At 41.8% G+C, this 16,483-nt stretch overlaps 1 protein-coding gene across 1 annotated transcript; it reads left to right on the top strand.

Moving 5' to 3' along the window:
* Window positions 1–613: 613 nt before the first annotated feature.
* Window positions 614–5,025, top strand: LOC129822024 (homeobox protein otx5-like). Its single transcript, XM_055879869.1, has 3 exons — window positions 614–1,599; window positions 2,873–3,024; window positions 3,192–5,025. The coding sequence occupies exons 1-3, from the start codon at window positions 1,503–1,505 to the stop codon at window positions 3,819–3,821; spliced, it is 879 nt and encodes a 292-aa protein (XP_055735844.1). The 5' UTR covers window positions 614–1,502; the 3' UTR covers window positions 3,822–5,025.
* Window positions 5,026–16,483: the final 11,458 nt, after the last annotated feature.

Below are 16,483 nucleotides of genomic sequence, written 5' to 3'. Positions count from 1 at the left end.
CGGATGTACTCTTCTAATAGCTATCAAGCTTTCCCTGACAGTGCAGCACTGCTGTTCAACTCCTAAAGGTCCTCTTCGTCTCCAGGAAAATGACTTGAACAGTGTTTCTAGCTTGTCTTTTTGTCTTTAACAATTCAAAACGGAATCTCATAACACACAAAACTTATTGGCTACTCAGAAATTATGAGTGGCACATCTATTTAATTGTACAATTTAACTTTCATGAATGAGTGTAACATTCAATTTTTTTGATTAAGTGGATTGGTAGGCTATGCAGTTACTGTACGTTTTTGTTCAACATTGTTATACCAATGTTTCCTCTTTTAACTCGAATGTGGACAAAGGAGATTCGAAAAATAACAGCGTAAATCATTTTGTCTCGCCGGTGTTCAATATGCTTTGTGTCCACCTGTTGTTCTTGAGCCTACACATATCAAACTGTTGTTTCATTTGACTGGATGAATGTGCATGGTGTGCGGAGAAAAGAAAGACAGAATCAAATCCAACAAAGTGCAAAGCCTGCGTGTGTCAGGACAGGGAGAGAGAGAGAGAGAGAGGGAGAGAGAGAGAGAGAGAGGGAGGGGTCAGAGTCTACTCCGCGCAAGAACTTCACTCTAATTAGCCAACTTCTTTCTTGGTTTGCTCAGTTCCGCGTTCTCACCCAAGCTTATCGCCACTCACCGGAGGCACGACTTGATCCTCTTTGCTTCAACAGACTTCAACAGGCTCGAGCTCAGTCCAGGGAACGCTAGATCTGACAAGGGAAGAATAAGGAAGCATACAGTCACTTCTTGATGCCGATGAGCACTTCGAAAGCGCACGTGGATCGAAAGGTTTATCACACTTAAAACTGTGATCATACCATTGGTTAGTGTGTTTAATTATTGCTTTCAGGTTACTTTGTAAGTGAAATTGAAAACAATACACCGGCACCACAATACCTATTGAATAGCTGTGCCCTGAAACAGCTTGATCAACAGGTGTGAAGGCCGCAGAACAAGGAGTACCGGCGCCCTGCACCTGCACTCTTTACCGGCGCCCTGCACCTGCACTCTTTACCGGCGCCCTGCACCTGCACTCTTTACCGGCGCCCTGCACCTGCACTCTTTACCGGTGCCCTGCACCTGCACTCTTTACCGGCACCCTGCACCTGCACTCTTTACCGGCGCCCTGCACCTGCACTCTTTACCGACGAGCACAGGTGCTACTGTAGCCTCAAAAGTTGGCAACATACTGCGACAGGGTCAGCAACAAAAGAGGAAAACAAAACAAAAATCAGATCGACAGATATAAAGAAAAACAAGTGACTGAGAGAAAGAGAGAGAGGGAGGGACATAGAGAGAGAGAGAGAGAGAGAGAGAGAGAGAGAGAGAGAGAGAGAGAGAGAGAGAGAGAGAGAGAGAGAGAGAGAGAGACACCCCCTGGAGAATAGCAGAAGACCCGGCCCCCGGCCTGATTGTGAGAGAGAGAGGGTGAGGGAGCGTTTTAAAGCCGGCACAGGCATGATGTCCTACATTAAGCAGCCTCATTACGCCGTGAACGGGTTAACTCTGTCTGGCCCGGGCATGGATCTACTACACTCTGCCGTCGGATACCCAAGTAAGTCATATTTTCAACTTTTTAATGTTTTAGAAATGTTTGTCTCAACAATTGCACTTTATATTATGGAAAAACGGGCAGAATCCAGCCTGAATTCCAAGCGGTACTGCTACCCTATCCATGCGCAACGAGTGCGTAAAAGGACCGGTGCGCAACGAACACCCATTATGTTGTTTTCGTTCTTATTGTTAGACTTATGACAGTGAATTGTGCATAATATATCTTCATACTACGGACACCATATTTTATTCTTAGCTGATGCCAAATTTCGACGGTCATCGTTGTTTCAAATGGAAATGCCTTATGCGCACATACAAAAAAACTCCATGTTTGTTTATCTTTTTAAAGATATGGGGAACGTCCATAGTAACTTGTTTGAAGGGCCTAGGATAAAATGACAGCTTTAAAATGAGATGACCTATTTACTTGATGTGTAAGTGGTAGGCCTAACAACTATTTGTATGAAAATGTGTGTTTTTTTGTTCAATGATTGATCCAGGGCCATGCGTTATGCTCACCAGTCTAATTCACTAAGACCTGTAGTTCTAGATATTTTATGTTCCTGTCAGTTGTGAAATGAAGATTTATAGATCACCACCTTCCTGTGAAAAGATACATGTTTTATCAAGATACATTTCGTTCCCTTTATCAAACGTATTTTATTTCGTGTTTGTTTATGTTTTATAAAGCCTCAATGTATATCTGAATCAATGGATAATGTTAAATATTCTAATTAAAGTTAATAAAACACTCGAACATTAAATAACACTTTTTTTTTACATAAAGGGACCGATATCTTTTTTTTACCAAAGTTAAAACAACTAGATTTTGAACTGTATTAATGTTTATCTAATGATGTAACAAACGAAAGGACTTTTGGCTGAATGATCCACGATATGACATGTGAAGGCCAGAGCCATATATTTATTTTCTATAACATTGGAAACAAAGCATCCCTGAATATACAATATATATTTTCGTAGAGAACATAATTTATGCCTCAGTATAACTACTTACTAGTACAATTATATTACACGAATATACACGAATTAAATTCTAAATGAGACTAATTTAATTTAGACTATTATTTAACTTGGAAATTTGACCAAACACCAAACAAGTGATTTACAGTTCATTTTTCCCGTTCTCTTTTTCTCGTGTTCCATTTGAAAGCATGTTTGCCAAGGTGGAAAAGCTTCACAAAAACAAATATATGATGAAACGAAATATAAGAAAAATAATATGTGTGTGCGTGTGTGTGTGTGTATTTTAGACATCCCCAGAAAGCAGCGTCGGGAAAGGACCACGTTTACGCGCGCGCAGTTGGACATCCTGGAGGCACTGTTTTCCAAGACGCGCTACCCCGACATCTTCATGAGAGAAGAAGTGGCCCTTAAGATCAACCTACCAGAGTCTCGTGTACAGGTAATAAACATGATATATACTCTCATGCATAACTGCCCACTAGAATTGGTTAAATTATCTTGCAAAAATGAAAGTGTGGTTCAATTGTCTATTTACAAAACGTCAGTGATTGTTTGGCCAGAATGGGAGCTGAGTTGCCTGAGAACTCACCATGTGCTCCTCCACAGGTATGGTTCAAGAACCGCCGTGCTAAATGCCGCCAGCAGGCGCAGCAGAGCACGGGCCAGTCTAAACCTCGTCCACCCAAGAAGAAGGCCTCTCCAGCCCGGGAGGCCAACTCTGAGGCCAGTGTCAACACCAACGGGTCCTACAGTCCAGCACCGCTTCCCCTTGGCACCACCATCACCCCCAGCTCCAGCAGTGCCAACGCGACCGTGTCCATTTGGAGCCCTGCCTCCATCTCCCCGCTGCCAGATCCACTGTCAGCCTCCACCACGCCCTGCATGCAGCGCTCCTCTGCCTACCCCATGACCTACACCCAGGCCCCGGCCTACACCCAGAGCTACGCAGGCTCATCCTCCTACTTCACTGGCCTGGACTGCAGCTCCTACCTGTCTCCCATGCACTCACAGCTCTCCGCCACAGGGGGCGCCCTCAGCCCCATCACCTCTATGGGCGGGCACCTAAGCCAGTCCCCCTCTCTGTCCTCACAGGGCTACACAGCCGCCTCGCTGGGCTTCGGGGCCATCGACTGCCTGGACTACAAGGACCAAGCTGCCTCCTGGAAACTCAACTTCAATGCAGCTGACTGCCTGGACTACAAAGACCAGAACTCCTGGAAGTTTCAGGTCTTGTAGGGGGGAGGAGGTAAGGAAGGGACCAGCCAGGAGAAGCTCCCATTCCATTCAGTGTTAAAGACTTGGACACATAGATGGTCAACTAATCATTTCAGTCCATGAACTCATTGACTGAGTAATATGTCATTATTTTTTGTGTTATGGAAAGCAATGTGGAAGCAGATCCAATGATGTTGGACTTTGTGATTGTTGGGAAGGTGACAAGAAATCAATGATCACATCAATATTGTTAAATCTATTATATCCAATCAATACAGCATTAACAATGTGAGGATGCACAATCAATGGGACATTAAAGTAATAAAGATAGTAATATAGAATTGATGACAAACAAATCAACATGTAAAAAGATAATTGAGATACTAAAATTGAAAACCGATTTTATTAAAAAGGACTACATACCACACTATTGAAAGCAATACCCGTAGAATGAAATTGAATAGATTTATAATTTGATGATTACCATGAGAAAAAAACTGCATCATTGACAATGTTCCATTCTTGTATTCCATAATCAGGGTTTTGTGAACCAAATGAACAGAGATTGCAACTTGAAGGGTGAATGGAGTATCAATTCGATGGCGAGAATGAACAATTGATTTAAATAGAGAAGAAAAGAGAAAAAGGAGATTCAAATATTGGTTTCAATGGATCCCATCGTTCAGGTAGCTGATAGTCAACCCCAAGTTGATTTCTGAACAAGATCTGTCACTCCTTTAGTGGTCTTGTTGTGCTTAATGGTAACTGAAAACTAGAAAGGAAAAGTGGAATTCAACCCCCAAGATGGGTGGGCTGGCCTTGACTTTTGACCAAATTTGATCCAGTGGTTATTTTTGTCATTACTTCAGAACAATTGAAAGTTGTGTACATTGTAATGAAGAAAATGACTCTGCCTTGAATTTGATATTGAACAAACATAGGGAGTTCCAGCCATAGGTGAAGACTGACTCCAATGGGGACAATGTTGTTTTCTTTTTCCCTCTGTCATTTGTTTTATGGTTTATTTTTGTTATGAAGCTGCTTTTCATATTTGGTGAACTGAGAGATCCTGGAGCCAAACAGACACACAGGCAGACACACAGACGTGCATGTGTTTCTCAATAAGCCAGAGGGGATGGGTAAAGCAAGGATAACCTTTGGTACTGTCAAGTAGAGACCTTAGGCTATCGTTGTATCCTTTTCCCCAGTAGCTTTGAAGGGAGGGGACCCTCGGCAGACAGTGTGTTAGAGTGAAGGGCGGTGAGGGGGTAAGAAAGAGGGGCAGGGTTAGGGCTATAGGGTTAGTAACAGACCTCTTGTCTTTGAGCACCCATCATGGAATGAATCACATCTGGGCACAAGGCATTCTGGGATCTGCAAGGATGACCAATGTGTAGCCTTTGCGTTTCTATCCAACTCTGTGTTTGTTGGGGGAGGGTGGACGACTTTGATGATTACGTCACTTAAATACAACATTTTCCCTTAATAATGACTTAACAAACCCTGTTGCCGAATATACTGTTACAATGAGATATTTGCAGGAGAGAAGACTCAACAGTAGAAAGGTAAGGGTCTGGGCATGACTGCGCTACCCTTGCACAGAAAGCACGGAGCTTCTCTCAGTTGTTACCTGTGAAGGAGCGAGGGGTACCATTTTGTGTTGATGTATTGTTTAATCTTTTTTGTATTAGACTATAACATATTATGTTTCTTTAAATTTGTGAGTCCTTTGAAGTACAATTGTGGTAATTTGTTTGACGTTAATATTATCATTATTAATATAATTATAATTATTATTAATTCCACAGCTCTTATGAATATTGCTATTATTCTGTTTATTTTGTTCTTTTTGTAAATATTAAACTTTACTTGAAAATGCAATCATGTCTGGCACCAACAATGTGTTACACAAACACACCACGCAACTTCACTCCTAATTTCTACAAGACTGGCAATATCTTTTTTAAATTCTGTTTTCTGGTCTGGTCTATTCTGAATAACGTTTTTCAAACTCAGGGCTTTATCCAATAAAGTTAGTGGTGATAGGATATAATACTGTGTATAGTTCTTGATTGTATACTTTCATTATTTGCATTCTAATATATGCTTTTTCTGTTTCCTGATACGAATGACTCACCCTCTTTAGTATTAATATATCAGACATATCTCTTGTGTGTTTCCCCAACTCTACATGGGACAGATATTTCGTTTAAAGACATTAAACAACTGAAGAAAGTCTGTGGGGTCTTTGTGTTTTATGGTCATATTCCAATACATTGAGCTTCACAACAAGCTAAAAGACGGATGGATACAGTACTACTAGGGGTAGCATAACTTCATCAAAGATTATCCCTACACACTGATTGCATCCAGTTCATATGCTGAAAAAAAGGAATTCACTCTGTTGACACACAAATAAAATATGCAACGTTACTCTTTTAAAACTGGTACATAAATGCTCGCATAATAACCACGTGTATAAAAATGTGCCCAAACAAAGTAATAACACAATCCTATCAGTGTGCAATGAACAGCAGCATTCCAACTACATTGTACACATTAGCGGCACTTAATCATCCAACCAATAAGAATGAAGCAACTATTACGATTGCAGGCCTCTCCTAGATCACTTTCCCACTCTTACATGTGTTTTCCTGTTGTATCCCTGCAAAGAGAGCAGGAGGTAAAGTATCTGTCGTACATACACAGAGTGGGATAGACATGTGACGTCCAGGGACACTACTCTAATCCATGCAAAAGGTTGAGAGGGGAGATGTTGAGAGGAGAAAGAACAGAGTAGAAACAAATTAGAAGTAGGCCTAAGATTGTGGGGGCCAATTGATGAACCTCCCAAAACAGAGACATGAGAGAGGTAGGGATTTGGATGGCTCACATATATGTCCATGTGTTTTGTCAGTAAGGTCAGCTAGACCTGTGTTATGAAACGTGCACTGGACAATAGGTTGTAAAAAGACCAATGCAGGTTAAACAAATATCTGGAACCGTATTCACAAAGCGTCTCAGAGTAGGAGTGCTGATCTAGGATCAGGGTCCTTCCTGTCCATATAATCTTATTCATTATTATCTAAAAGACCAAACCAACCCTCGATCAGCTCTCTTACTCAGACTCTTTCTGAATATGAGCCCTGGTTATTGAGCCTAAATAAAACTTTATAGAACCATCTAGAAGACTAATTCTGTACCTGTTTTATGAGTTCATTGTGATATTTGTTGATTTGTATTCTTCCACACTATCAACTGAGTTTGGCATGGACATATTTGGGTCAAAGTTTGTTTTAGGACTGTAATGGCACAGCGTCTCTGTTCAGATGAAAATCTCATTGGTGAATAATGTTCTTGCTCAGTAGTTCTTCGCGTTTCAACACGATGTCCACAGAGTTACATAGATTATATAGACAAATAGCCACCCTTTGCCTTGATGACAGCTTTGCATACGCTTGGCATTCTCTCAACCAGCTTCATGAGGTAGTCACCTGGAATGCATTTCAATTAACAGGTGTGCCTCGTTAAAAGTTCATTTGTGGATTTTTTTCCCTTCTTAATGCATTTGAGCCATTCAGTTGTGTTGTGACAAGGTAGGGGTGATATACAGAAGATAGCCCTATCTGGTAAAATACCAAGTTCATTACTGTGGCAGCTCAAATAAGCAAAGAGAAACGACAGTCCATCATTACTTTAAGAGATGAAGTTCAGTCAATCCGGAAATTTTCAAGAACTTTGAAAGTTTCTTCAAGTGCAGTCACAAAAACCATCAAGCGCTATGATGAAACTGGCTCTCTTGAGGACCGCCACAGGAAAGGAAGACCCAGAGTTGCCTCTGCTGTAGTGGATAAATTCCTTAGAGTTATCTACACCTCAGATTGCAGCCCAAATAAATGCTTCACAGAGTTCAAGTAAGAGACACATCTCAACATCAACTGTTCAGAGGAGACTGCGCGAATCAGCCCTTGGTCGAATTGCCGCAAAGAAACCATTACTACAGGACACCAATAATAAGAAGAGACTTGATTGGGCCAGAATGTCAAGAGTGTGCAAAGCTGCCATCAAGGCAAAGGGTGGCTACTTTGAATAATCTCAAATATAAAATCTATTTTTATTTGTTTAACACTTTTTTGGTTACTGCATGATTCCATGTGTTTTTTCATAGTTGTAATGTCTTCACTATTATTCTATAATGTAGAAAATAGTAAAAATAAACTAAAACCCTTGAATGAGTAGGTGTGTCCAAACTGGTACTGTTTATATATATATATTATTATATATATATATATTATCATATTTTTTAAGGAACTCAGTCAGCCTTCAATTTACTCTTGAAAGTTGTAATTATAGAATCCACAAGGTGCAATTTCTAAATTGGGTTGTGCACCATCAGTTTTCCTCTTGTCATGTCAGTCATCGCAGACCTTAGAGCTATTTATAACTTTTAAGTAATATCCAGATCAACTAGCCCGTGTCAGCTAACGTTTTTTAGCCCATATATTTTGTTGTAATGTTTGAGTCACTCAACTATCACATGAACACACATTAGCCATGGCAATATGTGTAGAATAGCAGAAAATATGTTTTGAAAAGGCAACATTTTCACTACACTCCATGACAAAACGTGTGGAATTGCAGGAAATAAACTTTAAACATGTCAAATGTTCTCTCCACCTGTCACGTTCCTGACCTGTTTTCTGTTGTTTTTGTATGTGTTTAGTTGGTCAGGGCGTAAGTTGGGGTGGGCATTCTATGTTATGTGCTTCTATGTTGGGTTAAGTGTGTTGCCTGATATGGTTCTCAATTAGAGGCAGGTGTTTGATGTTTCCTCTGATTGAGAACCATATTAAGGTAGGCTGTTCTCACTGTTTGTTTGTGGGTGATTGTTGCTGTGTCTGTGTTTGTGTACCACACTGGTGCACAGGCTGTTTCGTTTTTGTTTAGTCTGTTCGTGCGTTCTTCGTTTTATGTTAGTTCGCATGTTCAGGTCTGTTGACGTCGTTTGTTGTTTTGTAGTTTGTCTTGTATTTTCGTATTCGTTATTATAATTAAATTCATGATGTCTACATACCTCGCAGCGTGTTGGTCCGATCCATGCTTCTCCTCGTCTGAGGAGGAGAATGACTTCGACAGCCGTTACACCACCGACAAGAGGGGTGTGAACAGTTTGTGTCATGAACAGTGCTTGTTCCCATAGAAATAAACATGACGCGTGCACGCAGGAGGAGGGTGTGGGATGTTACCTAATGCTGGAAGGGGGGCCTGAGTGAAAAAAATGTGGGAACTCCTGACATAGATGGTAAGAATACCCAAAAGATAGTGCAGATTAGGGAAGGAGAGATCTAGTCAGTTGCACAACTGAATGCATCCTCTCAATCAGAGAGTTGTGTGGGGCTGCCTTACTCGACATCACCGGCTCTCAATCAGAGAGTTGCGTGGGGCTGCCTTAGTCGACATCACCGGCTCTCAATTAGAGAGTTGCGTGGGGCTGCCTTAGTCGACATCACCGGCTCTCAATCAGAGAGTTGCGTGGGGCTGCCTTAGTCGACATCACCGGCTCTCAATCAGAGAGTTGAGTGGGGCTGCCTTAGTCGACATCACCGGCTCTCAATCAGAGTTGCGTGGGGCTGCCTTAGTCGACATCACCGGCTCTCAATCAGAGAGTTGCGTGGGGCTGCCTTAGTCGACATCACCGGCTCTCAATCAGAGAGTTGCGTGGGGCTGCCTTAGTCGACATCACCGGCTCTCAATCAGAGAGTTGCGTGGGGCTGCCTTAGTCGACATCACCGGCTCTCAATCAGAGAGTTGCGTGGGGCTGCCTTAGTCGACATCACTGGCGCAGTTGTTGTTGGGAGTTAATTGCCTTCCCCAAGGGCAGAACAGAAGATTTTCCACGTTAGCAGCTTGGGGATTCGAACCAGTGACCTTATGGTTACTGGCCCAACACTCTTCACCGCTAGGGTACCTGCCGCCCCTCTATTAATTTACGCGTCTATAGTCAGGGAGCAGAGAGATGATAAAGAAAAATAGGAGAGGGAGGAATAGAGAGAGGGATAAAGGGATATGAGAAATGAGGCAGGAGAGGAAAGAGAGATGAAAAGTAAGGAGAGAGATAAGAGATGAGAAAGAGGAGTAGAGCGATGGAGGAAACAGACGAGAGGACCAGAACCTCCCCCATGGTAATCCCTGGGAGCAGCATATGGACTAGTAAAGCACAGAGACAGAGTGGGACAGAGCGGGAGACACAGATACACTTAGGACTTAAAAATATGATTCATTTCTTTGCCTCTAATCCCTGGCAAACAAGCTGGCCCCCGGGATGTTCTGTAAATACTGTAATCATCCTGCGGCCAGGCCAGCGCCCCTGCGAGACGTAGTCAGCCCTACAGTCCAATTTCTTCGTAATCGATTCCTAATCCCAACAACCCAACAACCCCCCCCTCCGACATTCTGCACGAGGGGGGTGGGTGGTTTGTGAGGAATAAAACTAAATGAAAAAGAAATCACATTTCCCAATTCTGTTCTTTCCGAGGCATAGTTTCACAGAGATTAATTGGCGTCACGTAAGAGTTTACTTGGGGTGGATCATTGTTTGGGAGAACATGATGGCATGTAGGACGCTTGGGTTCTCTGGCTCTGGGTTCTAGACTGCTCTCTGGGATAGGTTGGACGGAACTAAAAGGTGTGTGGGGAGCGAAGGGAAATTAAAATAGCATTTCCCAATTATGCTCTGTTCTGTCAGAAGCCTAGTTTCACAGAAATTAATTGGCGTCATGTAAGTGTTGGGTGGGGGTATCATTGTTTGTGAGAACGCGGTGGCATGCTTGGGTTCTCTTGGTTTAAGACTGGGTTCTAGGCTGGGTTCTAGACTGCTCTCTGGGATAGGTTGGATGGAACTAGAAGATGGTGTATTGTTGGGTGAGACAACTGAGAGGTTATGTGAACAGAAAGGAGACAATCAAAGGATACTGGATACCACATGTTTTGTTTGTGAATCAAGCCAATTAAAAGTCAATTCCAATTCTTTGGGTGCAAAATTCATTTACTGAAAGGAGGAAAAACCATTGAATTTGTTAATCTCATGAAAGTGAAGTTTTAATAATTGTTTTATACAATAAAGTCCAAAATAAGACTTAAGAGGAAGAAGACAGAAGCTGAGAGTGAAAGTTTATTTTGTAGATATAGAAGATGGAGACAATTTGGCTGCCTTTGTTTTAAATGCCATCTGTGATCATTTACAATCCCCAAAAGCCTGTATTCTCTATGACATAAAGCCTAATCCTAATATGCTATTGGTTGTAAACGTACATCTAAATATTACCAACCTTAACAAATAGCTTATGTCTATCCCTGTCAAGCTCTAAATGCTATTTACTGTACCTCTCTTCAATCAACCAAACAACGTTATGGATGTCCATTTGAATCTTTAAATGGTGTCTGATTCTGAGATTGGTTGTTTGATATGACAAGGCTGACAACATCTTAGTAGTAATAGATCTATCCTATCATTATCACTGAGAATACTGTTCATTCCATCCTCTTTTGACACTGTGAAGATGCACTTCCATAAAGATGCTTTTAACGTTTGATTTCAATGTACAGTACGATTTGAATTAGGCATCTTCTTTTTTCATTTCTCCTTCCTCTTGATTTTGTTTCTTTGTTAGTACTTTTGTTTTATGATGCGAAGCACTTTGTTACTTGCATTAAGTAGTGCTATACAAATAAAGTTGTTGTTATTCTTGTTTTTATGAAAATTTTCTGTTATTATTATTGTCATGATTTCATCTCAAATAGAATCGTAACAGGAATGACTCACTCCATAATTCGTTTTAAGGGTAAGTGCAGTATTTTCAGTTGAATTTAGTGTCGTAATAAGATCAGTATTATGGTTAGGCCTATCACTGGATCAACACTTGACTGGAAATCATGTTATATCATTTTACTAAGTCAATACTGGGGCTTAAAGTTTAACACCTAGTTATTATCGAGAGTAGTAGTCAGTGTTTGGATCCAAGATTTTTGTCCATGTCTTGGACTGCGATTATTGTCAGGATTAGATTTGTTTACGAGAGAAGTCTGATTTGGGAAAAGGCAGGGTTGGAGGATAGAGGGAAATGGGGTAGTTCAGCCTTACAATTAGAATTAGGGTTAAATTGAAGTGGAACTAAATAGGGGATTCTGGTTCTTTCTCTGACTTGGAGAGAAGTCTCATACAGGAGCACTAGGTCAACCTTCTCTGATGTCTGTCAGTAAAGATGTCCATTATCATCCTTAGTCCCCCTCTCCCGTCCTGTTCCCATGTCCTTTCATGTCCCCCTGTTCTGTCCTGTCCTGTGTCATGTGCCCACATGTCCACACTTGTTCTCACCTCTCGTTGCACTTAGTTATTTTTACTGATCTAATTTAGAGAATGTCCCAATCCTCTTAGTGTCTTGCCCCTTCAGCGCTTCACTAAGTGAATTAGACAGGATTACAGTCTCTCTCTCTCTTCCTCCTCCTATTTCTTTCTCTCTTCTCTATGGTGTCACTGTCTCTCCAGCCTTTCTTCTCCATCTCCACGTGCATCACTCTCCTGACATCTTTCTCTCTGTTGGCAGGATTACTGTCCTTCTCTCTCCAGACGACAAATTGGTTCCACCATTACCCATGACAGCTGCCCTCGAAGCCCAGTGCATCCTGGGAAAAAGGATCTTTAATTAAACTTTGACCTGTAGTACATAAATGAGGGACGAGAACAATACAGACAGGAAAAAGAGTGGACAAAAAATGTATTCGAAAAAAACATGAAGAAAACTAGACAGAACACCTGAAAATTACAGGGAAACACTTTCCATCCCTATCATGTTTTCATACAGTATAGTGTTTTCCGGGTCTTCATGGCAATGCTGGCAGTATTTGGAGTGTGACTTCTTCCAGTAACCGGTCCCAGGCCTGCCAGGCCCTGCTGTGCCAGTCTCTCACAGACTAATCTGGAGAGTCTGCCTCAGAGGAATTCACTGGGTTATAGTAACTAGTCATAGTCCATTTAGGATTTCTATCTCACCTAAATGGTACGTCTAACAACATACCGCAGTTAGTGGCTTCTGTTATGTACCTGTCTGTGTTATAGATTTAGACTTCTGTTATGAACCTGTCTGTGTTATAGATTTAGACTTCTGTTATGAACCTGTCTTTGTTATAGATTCAGACTTCTGTTGTGAACCTGTCTGTGTTATAGATTTAGACTTCTGTTGTGAACCTGTCTTCGTTATAGATTTAGACTTCTGTTGTGAACCTGTCTTTGTTATAGATTTAGACTTCTTTTGTGAACCTGTCTTCGTTATAGATTTAGACTTCTGTTATGAACCTGTCTTTGTTATAGATTTAGACTTCTGTTATGAACCTGTGTGTAGTTGTTATAGACTACTGGCCAGTTGTAATAGACTGCTGGTATGAACATGTGTCTAGTTGTTATAGACTGCAGATATGAACATGTGTCTAGTTGTAATAGACTGCTGGTATGAACATGTGTCTAGTTGTTATAGACTGCTGGTATGAACATGTGTCTAGTTGTTATAGACTGCAGGTATGAACATGTGTCTAGTTGTTATAGACTGCAGGTATGAACATGTGTCTAGTTGTTATAGACTGCAGGTATGAACATGTGTCTAGTTGTTATAGACTGCAGATATGAACATGTGTCTAGTTGTTATAGACTGCAGGTATGAACATGTGTCTAGTTGTTATAGACTGCAGGTATGAACATGTGTCTAGTTGTTATAGACTGCTGGTATGAACATGTGTCTAGTTGTTATAGACTGCAGGTATGAACATGTGTCTAGTTGTTATAGACTGCAGGTATGAACATGTGTCTAGTTGTTATAGACTGCAGGTATGAACATGTGTCTAGTTGTTATAGACTGCAGGTATGAACATGTGTCTAGTTGTTATAGACTGCAGATATGAACATGTGTCTAGTTGTTATAGACTGCAGATATGAACATGTGTCTAGTTGTTATAGACTGCAGGTATGAACATGTGTCTAGTTGTTATAGACTGCAGATATGAACATGTGTCTAGTTGTTATAGACTGCAGATATGAACATGTGTCTAGTTGTTATAGACTGCAGGTATGAACATGTGTCTAGTTGTTATAGACTGCAGGTATGAACATGTGTCTAGTTGTTATAGACTGCAGGTATGAACATGTGTCTAGTTGTTATAGACTGCAGATATGAACATGTGTCTAGTTGTTATAGACTGCAAGTATGAACATGTGTCTAGTTGTTATAGACTGCTGGTATGAACATATGTCTAGTTGTTATAGACTGCTGGTATGAACATATGTCTAGTTGTTATAGACTGCTGGTATGAACCTGTGGCTGTTGTTATCTCCCAATGTGTGTTGATATGGTACTGTATGTACTAGTGAATTAAAAAAAATATATTTCACCTTTATTTAACCAGGTAGGCCAGTTGAGAACAAGTTCTCATTTACAGCTGCGATCTGGCCAAGATAAAGCAAAGCAGTGGGACAAAAACAATGACACAGAGTTACACATGGGATAAACAAACGTACAGTCAATAACACAATAGAAAAATCTGTGTACAGTGTGTGCAAATTAAGTAAGGAGGTAAGGCAATAAACAGGCCAATAGCAACAAAGTACTTACACTTTAGCAATTTACACTGGAGTGATAGATGTGCAGATGAGGATGTGCAGGTAGAAATACTGGTGTGCAAAAGAGCAGAAAAAACAAAAACAAATATGGGGATGAGGTAGGTAGGTAGGTAGGTAGGTAGGAGCCAGTGGGTTTGGCAACGAATATGTAGCGAGGACCAGCCAACGAGAGCATACAGGTCGCAGTGGTGGGTAGTATATGGGCTTTGTTGACAAAACGGATGGCACTGTGATAGACTGCATCCAATTTGCTGAGTAGTGTGTTGGAGGCTATTTTGTAAATGACATCGTCGAAGTCAAGGATCGGTAGGATAGTCAGTTTTACGAGGGTATGTTTGGCAGCATGAGTGAAGGAGGCTTTGTTGCGAAATAGGAAGCCGATTCTCTATTTAATTTTGGATTGGAGATGCTTAATGTGAGTCTGGAAGGAGAGTTTACAGTCTAGCCAGACACCTAGGTATTTATAGTTGTCCACATATTCTAAGTCAGAACAGTCCAGAGTAGTGATGCTAGTCGGGCGGGCGTGTGCGGGCAGCGATCGGTTAAAGAGCATGCATTTCGTTTTACTAGCATTTAAGAGCAGTTGGAGGCCACGGAAGGAGTGTTGTATGGCATTGAAGCTCGTTTGTAAGTTTGTGTCCAAGGAAGGGCCAGAAGTGTACAGAATGGTGTCGTCTGCATAGAGGTGGATCAAAGAATCACCCGCAGCAAGAGCGACATCATTGATGTATACAGAATGGTGTCGTCTGCATAGAGGTGGATCAAAGAATCACCCGCAGCAAGAGCGACATCATTGATGTATACAGAGAAAAGAGTCAGCCCGAGAATTGAACCCTGTGGCACCCCCATAGAGACTGCCAGAGGTCCGGACAACAGGCCCTCCGATTTGACACACTGAACTCTATCTGAGAAGTAGTTAGTGAACCAGGCGAGGCAGTCATTAGAGAAACCAAGGCTGTTGAGTCTGCCGTTAAGAATACGGTGATTGACAGAGTCGAAAGCCTTGGCCAGGTCGATGAAGACGGCTGCACAGTACTGTCTTTTATCGATGGCGGTTATGATATCGTTTAGGACCTTGAGCATGACTGAGGTGCAACCATGACCAGCTCGGAAACCAGATTGCATAGCGGAGAATGTACAGTGCGATTCAAAATGGTTGGTGATCTGTTTGTTCACTTGGCTTTCGAAGACTTTATAAAGGCAGGGCAGGAGGGATATAGGTCTGTAACAGTTTGGGTCTAGAGTGTCTCCCCCTTTGAAGAGGTGGATGACCGTGGCCGATTTCCAATCTTTAGGAATCTCAGACAATACGAAAGAGAGGTTGAACAGACTAGTAATAGGGGTTGCAACAATGGCGGCGGATAATTTTAGGAAGAGAGGGTCCAGATTGTCTAGCCCAGCTGATTTGTAGGGATCCAGATTTTGAAGCTCTTTCAGAACATCAGCTGTCTGGATTTGGGTGAAGAAGAAGCGGGGGGGGCTTGGGCCAGTTGCTGCGGGGGGTGCAGAGCTGTTAGCCGGGGTTGGGGTAGCCAGGTGGAAAGCATGGCCAGCCATAGAGAAATGCTTATTGAAATTCTCGATTCTCGTGGATTTATCAGTGGTGACAGTGTTTCCTAGTCTCAGTGCAGTGGGCAGCTGGGAGGAGGTGTTAGGAAGCTGCTATCACTGACTGTTGTCATCATCGACCATCAATAACAAGTCTCCAGACATAATCTCCTGAGAAATGGAGGGTGGAATGGAGAGGGAGGGGAGAGAACAGTGCAACAAACAGGCGGAGGTGACTGCCCATATGGTTTGATAAACAAAAACAAAGTTATACAATGAATACATGAGAGTGGTCAACAGAGGAACAGAATAGACAAATAGAGACACAGTGGAGTGATCTCCACAACAGTCAACAAATCCTTTGACTGTGACCCCATTCCTGTCACACCCTGGCCATAGAGAGGCTTTTATTCTCTATTTTGGTTAGGCCAAGGTGTGACTAGGGTGGGCATTCTAGTTTCTTTATTTC

The sequence above is a fragment of the Salvelinus fontinalis genome, chromosome 24 (genome assembly GCF_029448725.1).
Source record: "Salvelinus fontinalis isolate EN_2023a chromosome 24, ASM2944872v1, whole genome shotgun sequence".
Classification (NCBI taxonomy): domain Eukaryota; kingdom Metazoa; phylum Chordata; class Actinopteri; order Salmoniformes; family Salmonidae; genus Salvelinus; species Salvelinus fontinalis.
Note: the sequence above shows the minus strand (reverse complement) of the source record. Positions and strands in the feature narration are given on the sequence as shown.

What these genes read in the sequence shown, in the direction of transcription:
- LOC129822024 (XM_055879869.1), top strand. Translation starts at nt 1,503, where the DNA reads ATGATGTCCTACATTAAGCAGCCTCATTACGCCGTGAACGGGTTAACT. An exon ending in CTCTGCCGTCGGATACCCAA is followed by an intron (nt 1,600 to 2,872) that starts GTAAGTCATATT and finishes TGTGTATTTTAG; the next exon opens with ACATCCCCAGAAAGCAGCGT. An exon ending in TACCAGAGTCTCGTGTACAG is followed by an intron (nt 3,025 to 3,191) that starts GTAATAAACATG and finishes GCTCCTCCACAG; the next exon opens with GTATGGTTCAAGAACCGCCG.